This window comes from Scardinius erythrophthalmus (assembly GCF_964197995.2).
Source record: "Scardinius erythrophthalmus genome assembly, chromosome: 7".
NCBI lineage: Eukaryota > Metazoa > Chordata > Actinopteri > Cypriniformes > Leuciscidae > Scardinius > Scardinius erythrophthalmus.
Genome location: NC_138227.1, coordinates 26823412 through 26839554, shown reverse-complemented (window position 1 = coordinate 26839554; position 16143 = coordinate 26823412). Strand labels below are relative to the sequence as shown.

Here is a 16143-nt window from a genome sequence, read left to right as displayed (position 1 = left end):
TTCAACACTCCCTGCGGTGAAGCTCAGCATGACATGATGAAATCTGAGAGACTGGGTGACATGACAAGATAATGTTGTCACACAACACCCGCTCCGTCAGCGCAATATTTCGTTGCGTTGGGGGAGACGGCCTGTGCCTGCTATGTTTGATACGCAGACAGCGGGAGGCTTGGAAATCTCATCCGTCTTTATTAAAAACCCTGCTGTCGCCGCGGGAATAAGAGAATCAACATAGGCATCACTGCTAATTTATGTATTCATCAACTCGGCAGCCCCGGTATTGTTTGTCCTCATTCCCTCATGACATTTGACGAGACCCAGCGATGTGTGCCAAACTCACTCCAGTCAGAGCAGATATTATTTGAAATGGTTTTATTTAAATATAAATATGTGTACAAAGTTACAAGCAACAATAGCTCATTTTTTAGCAAATAAAATCATTTGAACATTATTAAAAAAGAAACAGAAGGAAAAAGTCAATTAGTTGTGTAACACTTTTCACCTCTCCAAAACTGATAAGTAACATGGGGTAAAAAACCGTTGTGAACCAAATAAAGTCAACTCAAAGATATAGATATATGCACTTTAGAATATAAAGGTACTTTACAATAGAGCAGCTTACACGCTGTACATTAAGGCTTATATAAAATATAAAAATAAAGACAAGCAATGTTTTGTTTCACGTATCTTACAGTTCAATTTGACTTTTTTTATCTTTCCAAATGGAGCCAACCATTCAGGCTTAAAGGAAAATGGCAGTATGGAAACCTCCAAATGCAAGTCTCCATGATCAAATTGACGAAGGGTGCAGTAAGCGATTTCTCACACAAGGAACAAACAGATGAGAAGAAATGCTGAATACGTTCACGTACACACATCATCTGCATGCAACAGACAGGAGTGAATTTCCCAACAATTTGTACAGTCATTGAAGTGGCTCTAAGTGGTTATGGACAGTACTGCATTTTACTTGCTATTTCTTTTTCTGTTTTTTTTTTTTTTTCTTCTTCTATGTAAACATGTTGGTGCTACCTGACGGTGTCAGCAATGTCAGCATGACATAACAGTCACCTTGGCACACTCTGTATTTAATAACATACAGTGGTCACATAAGGAACATTACACAAGAGTGTTACTGCACGCTGCAAGACCGTGTGTTAATTTAGGTTTGCCGTACATGGCTTGGCTTAAGAAATCATGGTCCCGAAATGGGCTCTACTCTGAACTCTGCAACAAATTCTTGAGAGCATCATTTAAAAACACTGCACCTCTAAATTAGCTTCTTTGGGGATTGGCCAATCCTGGTTCCATCAAACAGACAGAAATACATTTTATGGATTTTGTACGCTATTTTTTTAAATTATTATTTCTATTTTTTAACCAAAGCATTCCAGATTCCAGTTTCCTGCACTGGTCCATTGAGACTTTACATAAACACTCACTTGAGAGCCCAACAGCAGTGCAGATTGCAGATAGAGCTTCTAAAGAAATATCTTAGGGTGAGCGCATGCGCTCTGCCTTCTTCTGCTCCCCTGCTTTGTGGATTGAACTTTGAGCCACTTTGTGTAGGCAAGACATGTTGTCATTGATACACAAATGTGCTTACAATTCCATCAGCATGCCAACAAACACATTTTTTTTTTTTTTACTTTTTTTTTTTTTTTTTACTTTTTATTTCATGTAATTTTGATTGTTTCAGCATAGTGTCATGGGCTTGTCCCCATTTACAAAGGTTAGTTCATGAGGGCACTTCACAGCACTGCTCTCTCTCCAAGATCTAGAAGAGTTAGTGCTGGAGAAATTTTGCAGAAATACAGTGCAACGAATTGACGGACAGTGTTCATTTCCCCTAAAGTTCAGCATTTGGGCGAAGAAAATCAGTAGCTTGAAGGTGACTTCTAAGCTCAAGTGGCACGTCGTAGTTCTTTCGAAAGAAGTTTTTCATCGATCCAACATTCACTTCAAGACAGCAATAAAGCTTTTCCGCCTCTTGTATCTCAGTTTAAAGTTTGCTTAATCCCTCCTGAAGCCAATTCAGAAGAATGTCCTTGTGACACTGATCATGCCAGACCCTCAGCAGGGCTTTTAGGGAGCCTTCACACATGAGTCTGCATGCGTTGCTGCGAGGGCCGCCCATAGTCTGACTGCTGTGACGACACCTGCGAGGATGCGTATGAGAAACGGGAGGAGCTAGATACTTTGCTGGCCTGGTCTGAATGCTCATATCCGTCAACCTTTTCGAAGGAGGCGGGTTTGACGTAGCTTGTAAAGGCGCGACCGTAGGTGGCGGGCAGATAGGCAGAGCCTGCATAGACTGGCTCCTGGGGGTAGATGGTGGGAGTTTGCTGTTGTTGCTGTGGTTGTTGTGACTGCTGTTGCTCATAGGTTGTGCGTGTGGCAGGGGTTGTGGCGTAACGCTGGGAGAAGTCATAAATCCGAGGCTGAGTGGATTGTTGGCCGTATAAGGGGCTCGGCGAGGGAAGCTGAGAGGGAGTGTAGACTGGGCGAGCATTAGGGACATATTCGGAGAAGCCAGTTCTCGTGATGTTGCGGTCCTCGTGAGCCCGCACATTGTAGTAGCCATTGGTGGGGTCCTAGGAAGAAAGAAAAAAAAAAACCTTGTCAGAAAAATTTAAAATATTGTACTGAATTAAACACATGCAATTTATTTCAGTTAGGTGCTAGCTAGAAGTTTGTAATTGACCAATAACTGTAGGCTTTCTTGAACATGATCCAAACTTGAAGTGTAATACAAATATGTTTTCAGCAAGTTAGCGTTATTAAGTACAATAGTTTCCTCAATCCTTTGAAACAACCTTTTGCTTTTATCAGATTAACCATCAGATTCATGCTTTGTGAAATGTAATACCTTGATATCTGATCTCTCATCCTCCTCCTCCTCCAGTAGGTCGCTGTGCTCTGTGCGAGAAGTTCCTGGAGACTCACTGCTGTTGGGAGCCTGAGAAAAGAACAGAAATTTGGGTTAGAGACTGTTCAGTGTCTATGGTATGTTAAATGTCATACACTCATTATTAATAGTGTCCCTAGCTCCTGGTCTTATTGTAAACAAATTATCAGTAGACATTTTTAATAAGTAAAATATAATAAATGACTTTACATTTTGGCTGATGTCACTATAAGGCCTCTCATTTTTCTCGACATATTGTTTTCAAGACAAATATAGCCTAGCATTTTGTTTTCTTAATGCATATCCAATTTCCCTTGGAAATATGCAACTATATTATAGAATTAAAATGGGCTGAGAACCCTGTACTTGTTTTTCCTGCAGTATGGCACTTGAAAGGAACGTGATGTAAAAGCTATTCCTATCTATAAGAATATTCTGAGCATTTCTGCATTGTTTTGAGAGGGGCTTACCATAGGCTCCTTCACATCCTCCTCATCGTCATTTCCTCTTGCTGCGTTGTGGTCACTGTGTACGATTTGTACGCGGATGTCGCTCTTAGACAGACGTGTGCCCTTTTTGCCTGGGTGAGGAAATAGCGCAGTGTATAGAGATTAATGAGGTGAACGGTGGGAAGATTTCCAGAGAGGTGAAAAGGTCAACACTGCTCCAGGCAAAGAGGTGGCCCCATAATTAACCTCTGTCTAGTTAGTTTGTTTGATTTCTACTGTATCATGTTTTTTGAGGAGGGAATAAGAACTCTCAGATAACATCTGACCTTTGACCTCACCTTTAGCAGTGTGGCGGCAGCAGATGGAAACCAGGGTAATGACACAAACGATGAAGACGCAGCCTCCGCCCACCGATGCTCCAATGATGATTAGCAAGGGGAGGGCCTCTATAAGGGAAACAGGTATTCTATTAAGCCACTATCTCTCAAATTGCAGAGATTGAAGACAACCCAAATTCAGGCTGCACATGCATTTCACAGCATTACAAGGTCAGTTACAAAACAAGTGGGTTTAATGATTTTATATTTCGATTATATTGGTCACATAGCTTAGTTTGTCCTTCTACTTCACTTTTTATCCTGCCATAATCATATTTAGAGGTTGAAAAAATGTCACCATACATTTTAAAGATCCTAAATAGGGTTCATTTTCTTTTCTTTTTTTGCTTTAAACTTTGGGGCTAAAGTATGATTCAGACATGTTCTTGACAGTTATTTGTGAGATGATTTAAATTTCATATTATCAAAAGGTATGCCAGTTCACCAGGTGATTCAAGAAAGGCTGTCTGCTTGACAAATGCGTTCTACCAGGAACTCTTTTTCCAAGCCACGTCCAAACTCAAGCGCAACATATAGAAATTCATCTAGTGTGATCCGCAGTGGCATCACAGGACCCAGCTATTGTCTCTAATCTCTGGTGGAAGAGGGGTAACCAGACCTGACATGCAGCGAGGCAGCCGACAGTAATCTAATTAGAGATTCCAGGAGATAGCACTGTCTGCCTCTCCAGAGACTTGGCTCTGCTGCCTTGATGCAAATTGCTGGCGAAGACCTTATTTTTGGTGTCTCCCAGTACAAAGGCTCAAGCCGTCTACCACGCTCTTAGTCTTATTTAAGCAAATTTAAGATGGTGCATTGTGCATACAAAATATAACGGCCAGTGAAGCGTCACATACCCATGTTGTACATTAGGTCTTGATTTAATTCATTCAGGCTCAAAATCTATATCTTTGTTATGGAACGAATGTATTCATTAAGTCGACCATCTCCTGATTAAATGATATTGATTTGGTGGTGTATAATTAAGATTAGCACAGGGTTGCAGGGTGTTTTGAGATGCATTCCCTGCATAGAGCTGACTCAAACTGGATTACAGCTTGTCATGACTAATCTTAAATAAAAAACTCTAAGGTGGACCAAACCTACAACTTACTGTCAGTGTTTTAAAATCAACCGTCCTTCAATTATTTAAAGCAATGGTGCCAAACAGAGCTTGGCCCATACTCAAATCTAAAACCCCATGCCACTTTTCTCACTTTACTTTCAGTTGTTTGCTTCTCACCCCTCCATTTTGACTCTCTCAACCCAACATTTCTCAGAAAATCCCCCCAAACATTTCCTCGCTGATCTGCACTACGAGTCAAAAGTATGGACACACTTGACTGAATTTATGATTCTCAAGTCTTCAGAACTTTTTGGAGCTAAAATGCATAAACGAAGAAGCTTAAATGCATAAAATTACTTTTTAGACAAATATAAAGTGTGCCTATGTAAAACTTTCTTAACAAAAAAATAATCAATACTAATTTCAATTCAATGTTTTTTTAAAAGCATCTCAGCTCAGAGATGTAAAAGCATGGGCTGTACACTTCAAAGAAGCTAAAATATAAAATAGTTTTGATTTATTTAACATAAATAATTCATTTGATCATTACATCATTCCCATACTTAATTTCATGTCATTTCATAATTTAATGACCACTACCATTCTAAAAGGTGAAACAAAGTAATAGTAAGGAATTAGGTGTGTCCAAACTTTTGACTGGTACTATATTACTTGAAAGGATGTTTTAAACAGGATAATTTGGCATGAGGACCCATACCTTGCTCTTCAAGAGTGACCAGTGCTGTGCCTGTACCGAAGCGGTTCCAAGCAGTGCAGTTGTATCGAAGCTGGAAATCTTGTGCCAGGGTCTCTGAGAGGATTAGCGAGGAGAGGACCCCTTGGTCACTGTTTACTGTCTGCACGGAGAAACGACCAGAAGAGCCAGATGACAAGATCATGTCCCCAAATGTCCACACCTGAGGAGGAAGAGACAACAAGTTGTAAGGCACAGAGACAATCTTTTTGTACAAAAAGCATTCTCGTCGCTTGATAAACTTATGGTTGAGCCAATGTAGTCACTTGGACTATTTTAAACATTGTCTTTTCTAACTTTCTGGGCCGGCAAGTTTCGATCCCATAGAAGCCTATGGAGGATCCAGCTCTCAGATTTAATCAAAATTTATTTGATTAATTTGTGTTCCGAAGATGAACGAAAGTCTTACGGGGTTGGAACAACATGAGGGTGAGTAATTACTGACAGAATTTTCATTTTTAGGTGAACTAACCCTTTAAGCAAGCATGAAATGTTTACAACCGATTACAACAGTTACAACTGATTTTATTGATTTGATCATGAAAAGGTAAGAGGGATTCTTGATGTCAAGCAGAAAGTTCGTAATTTTTATTTATAACACGCACTATTGAATCATTTACAATATGACCAGGAACATGTATTAAGTAGGGATGTCCCGTGCTGATCTCAAGGATCGGGATCAGGGCTGATTAAGATTTTTTTTAACTGATCGGTATCGGCTATCCTAAGCCCGATCCTTTATTTTAAAACGGATGCCAATGCGGTGTTGTGCAGTAGGTGGTGATATGCATTTTCAAGTGGGTTTTCCAACTGGAGAGAGAGAGAGAGAGAGAGAGAGAGAGAGAGAGAGAGAGAGAGAGCATCTTATTATTAGAAGTATAGGTCTGTGTGTGTGTGTGTGTGTGTGTGTGTGTGTGTGTGTGTATAGGCCTATACATATAATTACTGTAGTAGTAGTTATATTGGAATCACCCAGTTGATTTTGATAATTGAGTTTTTTACCATTTACATTTGAGCCCTGAGAAACTCTCTGCACATCCCTGTATACATTCGATTAATTTTAATACATCGAATGTACTTGAAATTTGCTCCAAGCACTAAGAAAATACAAGTATCAGATCGGAACTCTAAATCGGCAGATATTCAATATTCGGATTGGATCAAGGGGACCTGATCTGAAAAAACCTGATCGGGACATTCCTAGTATTAAGTGAATGGGGTCCATTTTGATTCCAGGTTGACTTAAAACATCATTATAAATTCAACCCTAGTCCAACCAGCACAGCAACAAAAGTGGCATTTTGAGCATAAAAGAATTAAGGACATGGATATAAACAATTGTCAACCCAGTACTAGACATTCAGTGTCTTAAACTCAGTGTCAGAGATTAGAATTTTTCTTGTGCTCGCTGTCATGTCGAGTTGGTTTACCAACAGTGTTGTGCCTCGGTTTGCGAAAAAGAGCTTTGTGAAAAAGCGTGCAGGGAAGACAAGTAGCTCCTGTCTAGCAGAAGGTCAGTCTGAAATCTCAAAGCTACTCAGAGAGAGAGAACAAGCCATTGTTTCTTCACTTCACCTTTCTGGCAAAGAGGTGAAATAGCATCTCAGAGAAGTCTTCCTTGACTGGCCTGAGGTGAAGGAATAACAGGCAATAACACCCTGAATCCCCACCTGTCACTGTTTCCAGGATTAGATTTTTTTCTTCCTCTCTGATTCCTTCTTTGCATCATTGCTTTTAGTTACCCTTGCTTCCATCTGTCTCTGTGTATCTCTATGCTTCCCCCTTCTTCTCGCTGCCTCTCCAACTTAGACCCTAATTATCCACTGAAATGCCTTCCCACGTACTATGAGGTCATGGGAGGTCAGCAGTGCTGTGCACTAATTGCTCGTCGTTGAAGAGGAGCCTAGAGGGCTGGAGGTCTTCTCTGCAGACCCTGGCATTAGTGCAGTTCGCCTCTGCACGCTTGAGGGTGGAAGAGGTGAGATACAGGATCAGCCCTCTCATCGAGCGCTCTCTAATAGGGGAACAGGGCTGTGTAGCTGCGCAAGTGTATATTTGTGTGGGTGTCAGATATGGAAAGACAGGGAAAGAGAAACAGGAGCAAGGAAAGAGAAGATATTGGTGGAAGGAGCGGGGAAGGGAGCTTGAGCGTGTGATGTGCACACATAGAAAGCACCTGCTCAAGGGAGAGGCTCACAAACAAGCTTGTCAGGAATAAGGCTAGACTAAGCATCAGATAGCTAGCAAACACACACATACAGAAAAAGGAGAAAGTATACTTACGATCTTGTCAGGAGGAGGGCTGCTGCCCACCAGACACTCCAGTTTGCCCTTGGAATGCTTGACGGCCTGCTGCGTGGCCTCAGCCGTGATGATGGGAGGGCCTGTTGAGAAAGGGTGCTAATGAAAGCAAAGAAGACACAGAGCTGATGGTCCTTGTGCACTCAAGACTAACTACATGAGTCATGCACATAAAGCTCATAAATTAAGAAAGCATTTCACTGATTAATAGTAAAAATTACAGCTTTTGTTCCAAACCCTAGTAAAAGAATCCAACTCAAAGTTTTGGAACAGAGCATATGGATAAAATCTGGAAAGTACGAGAGGGAAAAAAAACAAACAAATGAAATAAAAAGACAGCATTTGGTTACCATTGACAGTTAGAGTTACATCTCTCTCGGCCACACCAATTCGTGGCACGATGGCTTTGCAGGTGTACGTCCCAGAATCCTCTTGGGTGACTGCCTTCAGCTGCAGGGTGTTACTATTGCTGAGCACCTGTTAAATAAAATTAACAAGAATATCCTGTGTTCAGATATGTTGCTATACCAAGACATTTATCATCAAGTGACCACAGATATAAACATCAGGTAAGAGCTTTCCACAAACCACATGTCAATAATTTATACCAACAGATTACCACACACCAAATATAACTATACACTTTCTATCAAATATCTGTATGATAGTGCCTGTCTATATGTGTTTGTAATATTGATGTTTTTCACTTCCTGTTAAAGTCTTATCTTTATAGCAAGTTGTGGAATGAAAATCATTACAGCATGTCAATATTTCCCCAGGATGATTGGGAAGATTGTGTAGACACACAGCATGATTTTTTTGTTCCAGACAGATCAAGCCATGGCCCTCAGAGATGGCCCCATTAGCACCAGTCATCCATTTTGTAGTTTGTGGCTCACACAAGAGAAAGACCAATGCCACCAATACCAACGGGAAAGCATTGACTCCGCCTGTAATTTCGTCTGCAGCAATCTTAATTACTGTCTAAAGCGCTCCAGCCTGGGTCCTCTGAGTCAACCCACTGCTCTAATTAAACCTACGACAATGGCAGTGCAAAAATTTCCGGAGTGTGAGCAGATACTTGTGCTCCTTCGCCTCTAGTGCACACACTGTGGTCACTTGTTAGAGGCCATTGATCATTAGAGCACCCTCTTCCCCTTCCCCTCCTTCCCCTCTCGACGCCGCCAAACTGTGATTAATCCGTTTAGCACTCGCCTCGATTTTTCATTCGCCGGCACTCATCGAATTAGCCAATTAATCCATATCTTGTGGCGATGAAGTAAACGCTCTACTTGTGGATCAGATCGGCCCATACTCAGAAAGGGCAGGGTGGAGGGATGTAGTCATGGCAAAATTAACTGATTGCCTCATCAGAACCTTCTGGCTTTTCAGCCTTAGCCTCCCACTCTCTCTTTCCTTCCTCTCTCGCTTTTTGTTTGCTTTCTCAGGCTCTTTATGAAATCTGATTAAGCAGCAGCAGAGAAACACTTAGAGCAGAATAGGCTGATGCATTTCACACCCCTTCTGGAGCTAAACTTTCATTTTAGGCTAGCAATCATTTTATCCATTTGCCATATTCTTGTAAATGCACCGTAAACAGAAATGCCATCCATTAACCATCCAGCTCTGAGCAGAAAATCATTTGATATTTTCTGTACAGACAGGGGTTAAATTGGGATTTTGGAGGTGGGGGAAATCTGGTGTTGATTCTGGTGCCATAAACAATAAGATATGACTTGAACATTAATATACTTGTTAATGTAATGAACCTTTTTTGAGTTAATACGTACTAAATGGAGATGGAATATGTGTATTGGATCAAACAAAAACTGGGCTGGAGAAACCATGGATTGTCAAACAAAACAAAAGGTGTTCTGAATCATTGCGACCCAATCATTCCATATCCTAATAGAAATCAAATTAAATCTAAAACTTGTAGAATGATTCAAACAGGACTGCTGTGGCAGTTGTTGAACAGATGGTATGCCATATTTAGAAAGAAGAAGAGAAGAGGTCACCATACCACACTGGATCCTTGTTTGGTCCAGGCCAGAGTGAGGGGAGGGTTGCCCGTCCACGAACAAGTGAAAGCAGCATCCATCCCTATGTCCACTGTCTGGGGTTTGGGTTCTGTCAGCAACCTGGGACCAACTGCAAATGAAAGATGTGGATTCATATTGTGTTCTTGTACATTTCATTACAGTGTGTTTTTGTGTGCACAAAACAAGAATGAAGCCCATTACACTGTTCTCATCTTCAGTCTTATTAAGGGAAATATGCTAGAATACAAGTAGGAAATAAAGGTCATTTCAAGAAGAGATTGTGGGAGGTACGTATGTTTCTATATTTTTGAAGGAAAAGATATGACTGTGTATTGTTTACCTCTTTTGTATATGAAAATGTATAATAAGGTAGATTATACCTAACACTGCTGTAAGACTGAAAATATATCTTATTTAACAGATACTTCATGTTTAAAACATCCACATGAAGACCAAAATACATGGCCAAAAAAAAAAAAGGTGGGTAGTTTATCTAGTACTTTTAATACAATGCTACTTATAGTACAACATCTACATCTCTAAAATACTTTCTTTTTTTTTTTTCAATTGCTTTCTGTAATTTGAGGGGGAAAAGACATAAATAGAGATTTAAATGTCATTACACAGGCAGGCTGACCAATAGAGCTCTTTTTTTCTTTGGCAGAAAAGCACTTACATTGTACATCCACCAAGGTGCTGACATTAGTACTTCCTACTGAGTTGGACACCTCGCAGGAAACTGGGTCTGTGAAGTAAGAGTGATCTACGGTCACCTCGAGGCTGTCGCCATTGGCCTCTGAGATAGGAATCCCACCTTTGGACCATCTGTTTAAAACATGATGATGAAAATGTATTCATTTATAAGATTCACCATTAATCTTCTTAGTGATGTTGCTACCTTTACAATGAAAACTATTATTAACACCAAACATTGAAGCAACTGTGCACAAAGCATTTGATCTGTAAATTATAACCAATTTGGGGTTTACCCTCAAACCCAAATCTGATGGAGTGGATAATCTGGTATTATGCAGTGAGTCTGTTGTGATATTAAATGTGCTTACCTGTAACCTGTGATCTCAGGGTTGGCAGAGGCAGAGCAGATGAACAACACTTTTGCTCCCTCCATCACCGTCTGAGGCTGAACAGACAGAGTCACAGACGGAGGATCTGGAAGGAAACATGCAGGATTAGATTCACTGCAGCAATAGAGGCTTTACAAATCCTTCCCAATGACTTTACTGCCAAGCTCCAGGTGTGTAAATCTAAGTCACAATCCTTTTTTAAAATCCATTTCTCCATCCAATTACACATATTTTTTTACCATAAAAAAACCTGCTAATCTAGAGACAATTGCACAGTTCCTTGCAAACATATTCAAACCAATTCACACATTTATAGAATCACTAATCTTATTCTGAAATATTGCTCCCCATTATATTTTTAATGTGACAAAACATTTTGTACATACTAAACTTTTTCACTTTAGAAAACACTAAGTAGCCATTGTTGTTTTCAAGTATTCAGTATACAAATAAAAAAAAAACATGTGGCCTCAACCTGCAAAATTAAAGCACCACACGTTCTGCATCACAGACAAGACTATTTTAAAAAAAAAATATATATATATATATATATATATATAAATAATACTCACGCTGAACATTGATGGTAACCGAAGTTTGGCGACCTGCAGGGGCAGCTGGGTTTAGGACCCTGCAGGTGTAGGTACGTCCAGAATCGCTGTCCTCAGGCACCATGGGTAGCAAGCTAACCGCTGTTTCTCTCTTTCCATCCTCCATCAAAGTCTGAAAAGACAGTAATACAGTGTGAAAACAGTTAAAAAACAGAGACCGTATCAGTACTGGTGGAACAAATTGCTGTAGTTCTCTGAAAATAGAATGCATCAATGAAATGTTCTGAAAAATAATGTCTTATGGCAGCTCTTAACAAAAGTAATTTCTATTACGTGCAACAGCCTTTGAATTGAAATAAGAAGAGGCATTTGACAGACAGCATGGCTACTGAAATGTTATTTCGCCCTAATGGTCGGTGTACTTCAGATACAAAACACAGCTGTTTCTCTCATCTTGTTATCACTGTTAAAATCACACAGACATGATAATCCTAATCTAATTGTCCTATATTTCCTGATGCAAGTCCTAATTTAATAAGGAATTCCCATGATGCCAGTAATCCCATTTGAGCTCAAGTCTGTGCCAGCACTGTAGGTTGAGCATTGCAGAGAATTAAAGCTGCCATCAGTTTAGTGAGGCAGGTGTGCGTTTGTATTTTACAACGCTGCCGGGACCATTCTGCCGTTAGCTCGTTTTCCCAAAGATCTGTCTATCAGCTCTTCCTGGTGCACATCATCTTCGGAATCTATTTATTGTGTGAATCAATACATTAAATCAATACACCTAAGTAGGGAGAGGTGTACAGTCTAGGTTAATTGCTGCCCGATGAAACTACAAGACAGCCTTAATGGAGGATGAGGCGGAGTTTTAGATTTGGGACGTTTGGAGGGGGGAAGGACACAGTGCTGTACTGGGGCAGGAGCATTATGGGAAGACAGCTCCCTGGAGAGCCTGGGGCGAATCGATGGCAGGTCACACGCTTAACCTCCGACACGCTGAATGCATTTTCACGCTAGATCGAGTCACGATGCCGCCTGTCATCAGCCTTCCACTCACTGTCCTTTTATTATTGCTCATCTGCTCTCTCCAACTACTCTGTCTACCTTTTTCACATTCCTTCACTTTGTTCTTTGTGTCTTCATGTGGCTTTCCATTTCTTTTTTTTTTCTCCAGCTTAAATCAAAATGGCTTTGAGTTTTCTACCTCACTCTTAAACAAGCTTCTACCGTTTTCATTTTTCCCTCATCTACTTTCAGAGTTTCATCTATCTTTCTTTCTCTCTTGCTTTCCTCCTCTTCCCTCGATTCACTGCTCACTTTTCTCCCTTTAAACGTGTCATTTAGTGTCATTTAGCGTGGTCAGAGAGCATGACAAATGTGACACTTTCGCAGTTGCACCCGGTTCATGCTCCACCGCACTTCCCATTGTGTTTCGGCATTGTTGTGGCTGATTTCCCCTCCTCTCCCACCCTCTCTCTCTCTCTCTCTCTCTCTCTCTCTCTCTCTCTCTCTCTCTCTCTCTCTCTCTCGCTCTCTCTCTCTCTCTCTCTCTCTCTCTCTCTCTCTCTCTCTCTCTCTCCCTCCTTTGCTCTTTCTCTCTCAGCGGAAACTGTATCAAACGCTTATGCCTGTCTGAGCTTTGACATGCTCCAGTTATGCTCGAGTATTAGAGCAACAGCGAGAGTGAGAGAAAATAGAGGCACAAAAGGAGGCAGCTTGCGGTGGGGTGATGAGGATGAGACATACAGAGATTGAATTCGAGAGTTTTCGCAACTTTGCTTGTGCACTGTGAGATAGAATTAATGTGAAGGACAGGTAAGAGGCAAGACAGATATCCTAAGTTGTAATCAGCCATAGTGACTGTCATGCCTGTCAGTAAAGACTGATGTGTCCACAGCCTCACCTTTGAGTAGATGGCATCATGCATTATCTCTCCATCTCGGTACCATGTTATTTCTGCGGCAGGTTTGGCTCCAGATGCCCGGCATGTCAGGTTATGAGGGGTGTGAGCTTTCAGCCGAACAACTGGCCCTCCTTCTACTACAGGATCTGAAGGTGGCACTGAAAAAAAAAAAAAAATTATTTGGGAGAAAAAACATGAAGGGCATATTATACTTGCTTTCACTGCCATTTAAAGCCATCAAATGTGGATATATTTCCTATATGGAAATTCCATATACACTAGGGCTGGAATGTTTTTGAAATTAATATTTTGCTGGCAACCAACATGGTTAATAAACATAACAATGTTAAATTCACTTTTAAGTGCCCTAAAGACCAGTAGACTATCCAGTTCAATTCAACTCTATCAAAGAGAAAATGTAGTGTAAATGTAAATGTTCAAAATGTAGTGTATTTTTAAACATGTATAAATCCATACCCTAACCTCTTCCTGACTGCAGTGCTGAAGCATTTAATTTAGCTGGTTTGACCTATACAGAACAGGCTGGTAAATGGACAGAGAGATTGAGAGAGATAGGCTCTCCCTGAAAAAGGTTAAGACAGTACTCATGCCCTTTTAACATGGCTGAGATTTGCTATTATGAGTCTATTTACAGGCACTCTGCCGCAGGCCCGTTTCATCTGAATTACTGATTTGTTCATTTGTTTGCATGCCTGTGTGCAAGCCTTAGGCAAATAGTGTCTGCCACCTTTGATGAAGGTGTCCATCTCGCAGTACGCACAGAAACGCGTGCAAAAAAAAAAAAAGAATCTTTCTTTGGTACACTCTTCCGTCTGTCCTGCTCCTTTTCTCTGAACCAATTTCTGTTTTTGTATCAGAATTGTCAGAGGTCTTTTCGCTGGTCTTGCCCAAGCGTTAATGGAATCCGTGTGCGAGGTGATTCTAATTTCCATGCGGATTCCCTCGACTGCACTCCTGCCGTTGACTTTTTTGACTCTGTTGGATTGCTTTGGTCTCATCCGGCTGCATTGATTTCCCCACATGCCCCTACATGCACGTACACACATGATCGCTCACATATAGGTACACACACACCTCTTTCCCTTCATGCAGGAGCTGGGATATTCGCTACACTCTAGTCTGGGAATTCAAACAGCACGCCAAACATCGGCAGTGTGCACAAAGGCTATTGTTGTAGCCCTACTTTTCTTTGGTGAGTCTGTGTGAGTGTGCCAACTCTGTTCAATTAGAGACAGAATTATTGTTATTTTGCAGTAACAAACTTGGGCTTTATCATTCTCATAGCACTAATTCTTTAACGTCCCATATTTTTAGCCCATGATATACTTATGCTGTGGGGGAGATCTGTGTTTTTCAGATACTATACAATGCAGCTTTGTCCAAGTTGGGCCACCAGGTGTCAGCAATGCAGCACTGAGCTGAAATCCCCAGTGACCCAACACCCCCCCCCACACACACACACACACCACACACACACACACTCCCTCAGTCCCCCCCACATCCCCCCCCACCCCTGTCGCTAAATGCCGGAGAGTATGTAGATCAATCATATTGCGTTAATGTAAAAGCAGCCCTGTGGTTGATGAATTCTGTGAGTCACTGTAGAATGTGCTAACTGTGCAGACTTTGACTTTTAACCATTCACGCAAGTCATTTGTGACTGCTGCAATCACATTTCCTTGGCCCTTCACTGTGTTAAGTGTCAGAAGGCTACAGAGAGAGGGGTAAAGAAACAGTGAGGAGGGGGTGGGACATTTTTTCAGGGTTTATGTTGACTTGGTTTGATAAAAAAAAGAGTCCTGCTGTGGCGTGATTTAAAATTGTGAATAAAAAATGAAGGAATGACTTACGATTGCATGGGGGTGGGATCTCTGAAGTGTTTATGCGGAGCAGAGAAATTTGCAGTGTTACGAATTTGAGGCAGTATTTTAAATACTGTTAATGAAATTGGGGACTATGAGGAATGCTCTATTCCCCCCGCTTTTAATCAGTTGCAGAAGAGTTATATTGCAGTGGTTTCTTCTCACTCTCAATCACACTCACTCATATCACACACACACACACACACACACACAGTTCTTACCCAGCACCGTCAGTTTGGCTCTGTGTGATCGCAGCCCAGCCTGCGTGGCTTGACACTCGTAGACTGCATCATCGCCTAGCTCAGCTGAATCGATCACCAAGCTGTGCTCACCTGATAGCGGGTCTCCCACCAGAGAGTAACGTACCCAACCTGGTCCACACAAACAGCACTGTTAGAGATATGCACCACACATATTGCCATCACAGGTAGGGCTAGTTTTGAGATCCAGTTCTTTGTGCATTAGCGTCTTTGTGTCACTTGGTCAGCTTGAACATGTGAGATGCCTCGCTCATGCAGCCAGCATAGCACACAGAGATAGCCTTAACTGTCCAGGTTGCTAATTTCAAAGCTGCTGGGGAAATCATTTTAAATGTCAGTGCGTGACATGAGCGGTGATTGATTCTCCACCTCAGCCTGAGCAGACGGCTGAAATGATTAGACAAATTAAACGCTAGTTTGCATTAGCCGCAGTGTTTGTTTGCCTTCCCGTTTCTTCACTCAATAGAGCCTAGGAAGTAAGGCTGTGACATTACTCAAACACACATTCACTGCAGAGGAGGAATACTGCCCTTTGAAAAAGATGAAGATAAGAGGACACTAAGC

General features: G+C 41.3%; 1 protein-coding gene across 1 annotated transcript in view; it reads right to left on the bottom strand.

Annotated features, from left to right (window-relative positions):
• Positions 1 to 369: 369 nt before the first annotated feature.
• kirrel3l (kirre like nephrin family adhesion molecule 3, like) overlaps positions 370 to 16143 on the bottom strand; it is a 42814-nt gene continuing 27040 nt past the window's right edge. The window contains exons 3-15 of the mRNA XM_081371664.1: positions 15541 to 15690; positions 13437 to 13594; positions 11555 to 11705; positions 10962 to 11067; positions 10574 to 10722; positions 9879 to 10006; positions 8206 to 8332; positions 7838 to 7938; positions 5519 to 5717; positions 3696 to 3803; positions 3379 to 3488; positions 2870 to 2959; positions 370 to 2594 (exon numbers count right to left, since the gene is read on the bottom strand). Of these exons, the coding sequence (XP_081227790.1) occupies positions 2097 to 2594; positions 2870 to 2959; positions 3379 to 3488; positions 3696 to 3803; positions 5519 to 5717; positions 7838 to 7938; positions 8206 to 8332; positions 9879 to 10006; positions 10574 to 10722; positions 10962 to 11067; positions 11555 to 11705; positions 13437 to 13594; positions 15541 to 15690 (2075 nt within the window). The 3' untranslated portion in view covers positions 370 to 2096. The remainder of the gene's footprint in view (positions 2595 to 2869; positions 2960 to 3378; positions 3489 to 3695; positions 3804 to 5518; positions 5718 to 7837; positions 7939 to 8205; positions 8333 to 9878; positions 10007 to 10573; positions 10723 to 10961; positions 11068 to 11554; positions 11706 to 13436; positions 13595 to 15540; positions 15691 to 16143) is intronic.